Source organism: Equus asinus, chromosome 5 (assembly GCF_041296235.1).
Source record: "Equus asinus isolate D_3611 breed Donkey chromosome 5, EquAss-T2T_v2, whole genome shotgun sequence".
Lineage (NCBI taxonomy): Eukaryota > Metazoa > Chordata > Mammalia > Perissodactyla > Equidae > Equus > Equus asinus.
Window position 1 is genome coordinate 109,290,877 of NC_091794.1, and position 8,999 is coordinate 109,299,875.

At 55.9% G+C, this 8,999-nt stretch overlaps 1 protein-coding gene across 1 annotated transcript; it reads right to left on the reverse strand.

Annotated features, from left to right (window-relative positions):
- Window positions 1-54: 54 nt before the first annotated feature.
- On the reverse strand, window positions 55-8,234 carry TAS1R1 (taste 1 receptor member 1). Its single transcript, XM_014862501.3, has 6 exons — window positions 7,930-8,234; window positions 5,803-6,109; window positions 3,298-4,059; window positions 2,668-2,880; window positions 2,233-2,353; window positions 55-1,235 (listed from the first exon to the last, which is right to left on the reverse strand). Exons 1-6 carry the CDS (start codon window positions 8,124-8,126, stop codon window positions 304-306), a joined length of 2,532 nt encoding a protein of 843 aa, XP_014717987.1. The 5' UTR covers window positions 8,127-8,234; the 3' UTR covers window positions 55-303.
- Between the last annotated feature and the right edge of the window lie 765 nt (window positions 8,235-8,999).

The following is an 8,999-nucleotide window of genomic DNA, read 5'->3' on the forward strand; positions in this document are numbered from 1 at the left end:
GCAACGCCAAGCTGGGCGCCGGGCCTTCACCCGGCTCTGGCCGAGTCCCGAGGTTCCGGCTGCGGTTTGTCGGCCGCGGCGCGCCCCCCCATCTCCTGCACAGGAAGCGCAGCCAAGACGCAGACGTACATTTCACCTCTTTATTGGTAGGCTCGTGGGCTTACACTTCCCCAGCCAAAACTGAGGAGCCCAGAGACCTCTCGGAGACCCCAGACCCTGCACGCCCCGCTCCACCTTCGATCCTCAGGGCAGGGAAGGCTTCCAGTGCGCCCCGCCCTGGCTTGGCCTTGCCCGACCCCGCGGTCAAGTGGAGCTGCAGCGCCTGGTGTACTCCTGGATGGAAGCCTGGAAGTACGCCGTGCTGTTGAGATCTGGACGGCAGAGGATCACATAGCACTTGGGCAGGAAATAACCGCTGAAGCCGCCGCTCAGGCAGCTCAGCGCGGCCAGCATGGTGACAGCCGGCAGGTACTTGCCCTGGTAGACGCTGGCAGTGGTGAAGAAGGCGATCCAGGACACGAAGTTGAGGAGCAGGCTGAAGGTGACACATTTGGCCTCGTTGTAGTTCTCTGGCAGGTCCTTGCCTAGGTAGCTGCAGGCAAAGGTGCTGACCGAGAGGAGGCTATTGTAGATGAAAGCCAGCACGAAGCCCAGTGACTTGGCCTCTGTGCAGTCAAGCATCACCAACTGAGGGAAGCGCTGGTATTCCCTGGTGGGCAGTGGGGTCCACACTGCAAGCCAAGTTAGGCAGATAAGAAGCTGGGCTGTTGAGCTGATCACCACAAACAGGCCAGCACCATGGTGTTGGACCCAGGCACGGTAGAATATGGGTAGCTTGGCAGAAAACTTGAAGATGAAGACCAGTTGGAAGGAGCGGATTGTCAGGCAGGATAGGAAGATGGCAAGACCGAGGGCAAAGAGAGTCTGGCGTAGCAAGCACATGATTAGTGTGGGCTTCCCTAAGAAGCCATAGAGGCCACAGCTGCCCACTGCCAGGGAACCCAGCATGAGGAAGCACAGCTTGCCCCCAGCTGACCTCACCACAGGGGTCTCTAGGTGCCAGGCAAACAGGCCAGCAGTCCCAACCACCACCAGCAGCAGCAGTGTATTAGCTGCCAGCAGCACCCAAGAGACAGGCTCATGCCAAGCCAAAAACACCACGGTGCGTGGGAAGCAGGTCTGGCTTCTCTTAGGTGCCCACTCTTCTTTCCCACAAGGCTGGCATCTGTGCGGGTCTGGGAAGGAAGGTGGAGAGAGCTCCTGAGATCCAAGTGAGTAGAGCAGGAAAGGAAAGGGAGGCCATGCAGGCCTGCAAGATGCTGGGAGGGCTATACCACAGCAGCTGGGCTCTGCTGGGCATAGCGACATGGGTATAGCCCTGAGTGGGGCCCCAAGGCCACATGTTTCCTAAAGATGCCTGTGTTAATTACAGATTCTGGAGACACACAGGTAGGTTCTGTATGGCTCATGATCCCAGAAGGGGTTTGCAAACCAAGAGGTCCCTAGGGAGGGCCTTACTCTGATAGCTCTGCCCACATGTCAGTGAGGCTGTGATTCAATGGGACCAGCCAGCCCCAAAGGAAGGGCATTTCCATCTCTCTCCCCAGCACTTCCACTAGCAAAACCCACCTTCCTGAGCTGCCACTCTGTGGTTTCTCTGAGTCTTGACTCTCTGAGGACAGAAGAGATGCATTCCCATGCCCACAGAGACAGTAAAAGGAAAGGATGCGGCCCCTGGTGTACAGCTCTGGACTGAGCCCTTAACTACTTAATTTGCTCTCTGATCTTGACCTGGCACCACTGGGTGGAGTACGCTGTTTTTCCTGCTACAGACATGCTTCTATCTGCATTCAGGCCAAGCTGTCCAAGGTGCTGGCTGTCTTTGGCATGGACAATAGAGGGACTTCATACAGACAGCATGGGAGGGTACAAAGGGAATGATAGCTACATCTGTTTGGATAAAGAGGTTGAATTTAGGATAAGACTGCATCTGTAGAAGTTGGGTTTGGAGCTCTCTAATAAAGGACACAGCTAGGTCTGAGGCTTTCAACTGGTTGTTTCTTTCTGCTTTGTCAGAATTCAGACTGGTGGCAGGTATCTTCCAACCTGCACCTAACTGGCAACAAAGTGATCGGGGCCCTGGTTCTGCACACATGTGGCCCAAGGGCAGTCCTTTCATCTGTACAGACCCCAGGAGCTCCAGGTCGTGTGCCCACTTGCTTCGCCACTCACCACTCTTGTTGAGGAAGGTCCCAGCCTCACAGGGCACACACTCGAAGCAACAGTGGTGGACACCCACAATCACTTGTGCATGCCCTTCAAGGCAGTTGCTGGAGCACACAGATGTCGGCACCTGCAAGAAGCCACAGGTGCTCTGCAACCACATGGAGGAGCCCAAGTCAAGGGACGTTCACATGCAGAATGGAAAACAGAATCTCTGTCCATCTGCCCTGCTGGTTCACTCCCAGGGCAGAGCCCCTGGTTGGATGAATCAGCAGCAATGGGGCCTGCTAGCCAGTCGAGCTTCCCTGGCAGGGCTGGGGAGAGCCAGAGCAGCCTGGTACCTGAAAGCCCCACTCCTGCCCTGTGTAAGCTGCGTCAGCATCAACCCCAGGATCCAGGCTGCCCATAAGGCTGTCACCTGGCTAGTAACCACATCCCCATTACCTGGTTGTCCTTTCCATGCCACTGGATTTTGGTCTTATTTATGTCAAGCCTAACTGGAGACCATCTGGAGGAGCCAATGACCTGGAAGGTCCACTTGGGGCCACTCCAGTCCCAGGCAATTATGTCATAGCTGCTGAGGGGGTCCCCGTTGTCATTAAATGTCACAACGTCCTCGTGTAGAAGGAAATTCACCTTGTGGATCTGCTCCAGAAGCTGAAACAAACAGAGATCATGGAGCCACCATAGATGACATAGGCTGCTCTTCCTCGACCCTCCAGACCTGGACGGCCCAGGAAACAAGTACCTGGGGCCTTGATGGGCTTCTATCTGGGTGGTTTCAGCCCATCTGGAAGTTCTAGTCCCTTCCTCAGAGCCCCCTTCCCTCCTAGAAGGCCCCTTGACCTTCACAACCAGTCTTCTGAATTTACAGCGATTTTTAGCCATGGACCCAAGGCATGGTGGGTGGGAGGAGCCAAGGTTCAGGGAAGAGAAGCCTAAGAGAAGGGATCAGCCCTCTAGTTGGTGGCCTTTGCCCCCCACCTCCAGCACTTAGGGTGGCCAGAGAGTGGCCTCTCTGCTTGCCTCAGGAAAGCACCCTCACTTGGGGTACCAGGAGCTGGGCTGCCTTACCTGCCCAGGGTAGACTTGGCCCCTGGAACAGGCTCCTGAGGTGCAGCCCAGGAGCTGGTGGAGGCCATGGGCCACGGCATAGACAGCCCGGTATACGTTGTAGGAGTTGCTCATGGCGAATGCTCCGAACGTGGGCATCTCCTGTGCCGTGAACGCCTGGCACTCTCTGCAGAGCTGGTTGCTGCTGCACCAAGAGCCCCTGGGGCAAGGCCCCTGGATCCCCTTGTCTGCCCGGACATAGGCCTCTTCAAACTCCTTCAGGCCAGGGACAGTCCTCTGCTGGATGGCCACGCCCAGCACTGTGCCGATGCCCCAGATCCCGGGCACGCTGCTGAGGTGTGTGGAGATGGCCCAGTCTTCCGAGGCAATCCACACCTTGGCAGTCAGGTTGGCCAGCACCACAGACTCAAAGAACACCCTGGCCGGCTGCCTGCTGGAGAAGACGACCACGACGGTGGTCCTCGCCCAGTCCAGGCGGCTCATCATGTTCCACATGCTGTCATCACCTGGCCGAGCAGAGGAGGGCACAATGCCCTTGAAGGCGATGCAGATGCCCTGCTGGGTGCCCTGGTTCTCCAGCGCCTGCACCCCCAGCTGCCCGTACTCGTCGTCGCTGCCCACCAACGAGATCCAGACCCACCCAAAACTCTGCAGCAGCAGTACCATGATCTCCACCTGGTACTTATCACTGGGGATGGTGTGCAGAAAAGAAGGGTACTGCCGCTTCACGCCAAGCGTCTCGCTGCTGGGCTTGTAGCTGATCTGTGGGGGTTCAGTTCAGCGAGGTCAGTGGCAGCAGCCTCGACTGAGGGTCCCCACGGTGCCGGCCCTGTGCTGGGCACAGGAACCCAGGGAGGACAGAGACAAGGCCCTGGCTCTGGTTCTCAAGGAGAGCAATACTTGACATGAGACTGACAAGTTACATATGGAGAAGAGGGCAGGCCCCGAGGCAAGGCTTCTGGGAGAGGAATGGGAATCTGCCTAGTGGACAAAGAGGACAAAACCTGGCTGCAGGGAGTGAAATGGTGTCGTGTGCTTGGGATCCTACATGCACTCCCATTTGGTTGGAGGCCGGATGCCAGGAACAAGAACTCAGGGCAGGAGGCCTGAACTCCCATGCTAAGGGGCTTGGTCTTTACCCACAGGCCATGGGGAGCCCCTCAGGGTTTAGGCAGAGAACAGATGTGTTCAGACTTGTGTTTTAGGAGTATATCTCTGATTTCAGTGAGGAACATGTTAGAAAAGGCTCAAGACCAGAGTCAGGGAGAACCCCTAGGAGGCTGATGAATCATCTAGACAAGAGATGATGGTGGTCGGAGTTAAAGCTGTGGCAGTGGCAATGTAGAAGAGGGGATGGACCTGGCAGCTTTTAGAAGGTCAAAGCAGAGGCCGTGGTGTCGGCTAAACACAGGGGCAGGGGCAGGAGGAATGAAGGTAGAGATGGTCACTCAGCTGCTGGGCTGGGCTGGGGATGCAGGAAGAACAGAGGCTTTGGTAGTGTAGGGAGGTAAGTTCAGTTGGGGCCTGCTGCGTCCATGAAGTGGACACACTGGGTGAGCATCTGGAAATGGGACTCAGTGCTCAGAAGTCAGGATGAAGCTAGAGAGGGGAAGTTCAGCCGTGGGGCTGGTGGCCGCCTGGGAACGGGAGAGCTCTCACTGGGGGAATCACCTGCCTTCTCAGAAGAGGTGGGGAAGAGAAATCTCTAGAGGAGACTGAGAAAGAGGTGCCACAGTGCAGGGGGTTCATAAGTGACAAGGAAAAGTGTCCCGGAGGAACTGGCCAGAAATGTGACAAAGTGGTCATGCAAGGTAAAGAGGGCTGAAAAGCATTCGTGGGATTTGGAGACCCAGAAGGCCCTCCAGATCCAGGTGAGAACAAGAGCGGTGGGGTAGAATCCGGGGCAGTGGGTTGAGGAGCAAATGAAAAGCGGGAGAAGCGAACAAGAATAGAGACCTCTGTGGAGAAGTCTCGATGGAGGGGCAGAGAGTGCAGTGCTGGGAGCAGATGGGCCTGGCAGGGGGAGAGGGGTAAGGCAGGCTTAGAGGCTGAGGAGAGAGGCTGGGAGAGGCTGACAAGCAGAAGAGGGCGCGAGCCCAGAGGGATAGCACAGTGAGGGGCGCCACCCCTCGGAGCCTGAGCCTGGAAGGAGGGAGGGAAGGAGGAGCGCAGGGGAGAGGTGGTGGGAAGCGAAGAGTGTTCAGTTCTTCACAAGGAGATGGAACAGTGGGAGGAGAGTGAAAGGCAGAAGTTTCAGAGGAGAATGGGTTTTCCCATGAGCGTTGAGGCAGGGAGACCTGGAAGCAGCACTTGGAGAGAGACAGACGCTGGGGCAGGAATCACGATGGGCAGGGACCTCTGCCATGTGAGTAACGAGCAGTGACCACCCAGGAGATCCCAGGGGCAAGACTGGCCTTGGGGTGCAGCAGCTCCTGCCCACTCACCCCAGCCCATGCTGGACTTGCCAGGAGGGGAGATGGGCAAACTGCTGGGGCTCCAGCTTACCAGGGGCACCAGGAAGGGGCTCAGCATGCTGGCGGCGGCGGTGGCATGGTTGGTGGAGGAGGGCCCAATCACGGCCACGGCCGTGGGAGAATAACGGGAAGTGTCTCCTTGGATCTCTATGTGGTGCGTCCCCGGCACGCTCAGTATTCTCAGCATGGCGTACACGCTGGCTGACTCCGAGCACACGTCATACAGCTCATACCCCAGGGTGACATTGGGCAGCAGGGCTGTGGAGTTGTTTATCTCCTCGATGCTGAACCGCATGGCTTGGAAGAGATGGTAGCCATGGCTGTTGAAACTGTTGGACCTGTAGTGAGAGCCAAGCCCTGCTGAGAACCTCTGGCCTCCCAGAACTCCAGGCTTGGGCGGTAGAAAGGAACCTCTGAGGTCATCTACAACCATGACCTCAACATGGGCCCTGTAGCACACACACAGTTCTGTTAACAGGGCTTTGGGAAGGTGGGGAACAAATTGAAGAAATGCACATTCCTTGACCCAACCCTGCTCCATAAACTTATTAGCCTTGAAAGTCTCGCAAGCCCTACAGCAGAGAAACCTGCTATATTAGTCAGTATTCTCCAGAGTGACAGAACCAATAGGATATGGAAAGAGAGGGAGAGAGAGAAAGAGAGAGAGAGAGGTTTAGTTTAAGGAATTGGCTCATGTGATTCTGGGGGCTGGCAAGTCTGAAATTTACAGGGCAGGCTGAAAATTTCCACAAGAGTTTATGTTGCAGTCTTGAGTCTGAAGGCAGAATTCCTTCCTTTTCTGAAGACCTCAATCTTTTCTCTTAAGGTCTTCAACTGATTGGATGAGGCCCACCCAGATTATGGAGGGCAATCTGCTCTACTCAGTCTACTGATTTAAATGTTAACCATATCTAGGGGCTGGCCCCATGGCCGAGAGGTTAAGTTCGCACGCTCTGCTTCAGGCAGCCCAGTGTTTCGTTGGTTCAAATCCTGGGCGCGGACATGGCACGGCTCATCAAGCCACGCTGAGGCAGTGTCCCACATGCCACAACTAGAAGGACCCACAACGAAGAATATATAACTATGTACCGGGGGGCTTTGGGGAGAAAAAGGAAAAAAATAAAATCTTTAAATGTTAACCGTATCTAAAAATAACTTCGCAGCAGACTGGTGTTTGAGTAAACAACTGGGCACCATAGCCTAGCTAAGCTGACGCATAAAATTAAGCACCACACCTGCTTAACCTTGCTTAGAGCTTCTCACCAGGACACCCGTGACTGCAGTGAGGGCCTGTGTTCCACATTGCCTACTTTGGGAACTGCTGTCTGGACCCCAGCAGGGGCACGCCAGAGACGTGATTCAGCCTTGCCTGAAGAACGTGCTAACCCGTTCCACTTTCCAGCCTTTCTTCTTGTTAGAAGGCTCTTGCATCATTTCTATCACTTCTGTCCTTGAGTCACACTCAGAGGAGGCTCAGGGCCTTCTGCCTGTGGCAGCCCTTCATTACCTGAAGCCAGTTTTCAGGTCCCCTTCTCTCACAAGTCTTCTCTTCCCAGGTTCCCATCTGGCCTCTTTGGGCCAGTCCTCATGCACCAGGCTTTCCAGACCTTCCTCCTGGGCTGGCTGTCAAGTGTGCTTCATGTTTAGGGCATCCTGCCATTGAGCCCTGATACATCCTTGAGCCTCTCATATCTGTGACTTGCACAGACAGCAAGCAACTATCTTCTTTACAAGAAAAGCAGTTGTCTTTCGCTACCTGGACTGTTGGCTTCATAAGGCACCGACCTGATCGATCTTTGCAAAGCTCCTGAAGCATCTACTTGCTATGTGTCTCCCCTTCCTTCCCCATAGAGAACCACATCTGCCATCTGGGAGACTAAGGAGCTTGAACTTGGGGAGGAGTGAGGAGGAGACGGAGGAGAGGAAAGCCCTCCCTTAACGCACTCTAACAGCCAGGACAAAAGACTGTATTACAAAGTGGAATCTGGGCAGAAGCACCAGGACTGGAAGGTGGCGCCAGTGGGTTGGGGAGGGATTGGAGGCAGTTCAAGTGGCAACCCCAGAGGTAGAAAGGGCAAGGTCCTAGCTGAGGAGGGCAGGCAGAGGTTTCTTAGGCACAAGTCCCACTAAGTGACAGCTCTGCTGACCCCTCACTCACCTGTCACAGAGGGTCACCATGGGTCTGCTTCTCACCTCCAGATAGTCACTGTGGATAGGGAACAGGCCTGCAAGGAGGTAATCCCCAGGGAGGCTGAAGTCCGGAGAGGACTCTGTGCTGTGACAACTGAAAGCCCAGCAGCAGAAAAGGGAAAGGGAGAGCTGCAGGCCCACCAGGCGAGCCGCCTGGAGTAACATGCTGGCCAGACGGTCCTGTGCCGGGCACAGCCAAGCGGCGCCCTCTGACCAGGTCAGGCTGTTTAAATAGAATAGACGGCAGCTGCCCAGATGCTTCCCAACTTCATGCCCATGAAAGGGGTGGGACCAGAGCCCAGTTGTAGGAACTGGGCTGTTTGCCTTGGCCTTCCGGGCTGGCAGTCCTACTCAGGAACTGGGCAGCGTCAAGGCATGGATGCAAACGGGGCAGAACCCACTGACCCTTCCTCTGCACGGTTGTGGGTTCTGCCCTTGCTCTGGTGCCGGTAGCTTCACCTGGCTCAGGAAGGGAGCCCTGGCATTTTTGGGGGGGGGTCATAGGAAGGCAGGGACACAGCTGCTCTGGGGGCCCTGAGGGACAGGGTGTGGAGGGTTGCTATCAGGGAGCTGTGGGTTTTAGAATCTTTTACCTGGGCCTCAGTTTACCGAATGAGACCTGGCTTTGAATTGATCTCCCCCCTAGTTCTCAGTTTTCTGACACTGAAATTCTGAGTGAATCATCGTTAGTTTACCTTCAGCCCAAAGACAAATGCATGCAAACAGATGGTACGCAAATAGACCGGTTTTGTTTAAACGGCCAATCCTAGAGCTTTTTCTGCAGGAAAGAAAAATACCAGGTGGATTTCCGGAGAGGTGGCACTGCTGTCGGGTCGGGTACCTGGTTTTCCCTCTCGAGGTGGCCGGAGTGGGGCTTTTGCATAATGTAAATGTGACCCTAAGTGGGACGGCCGGCGGGGTGGCGCCGAGGCGGCCGCCCCCAGAGCGCCCCCTGGCGGGCTGGAGCCTCCGAGGGGCCAGCCAAGGCCCAGGTGCGCTGCCGGGGTCGCCGACAGAGGGCGCCCGCAGCTCCCAGGC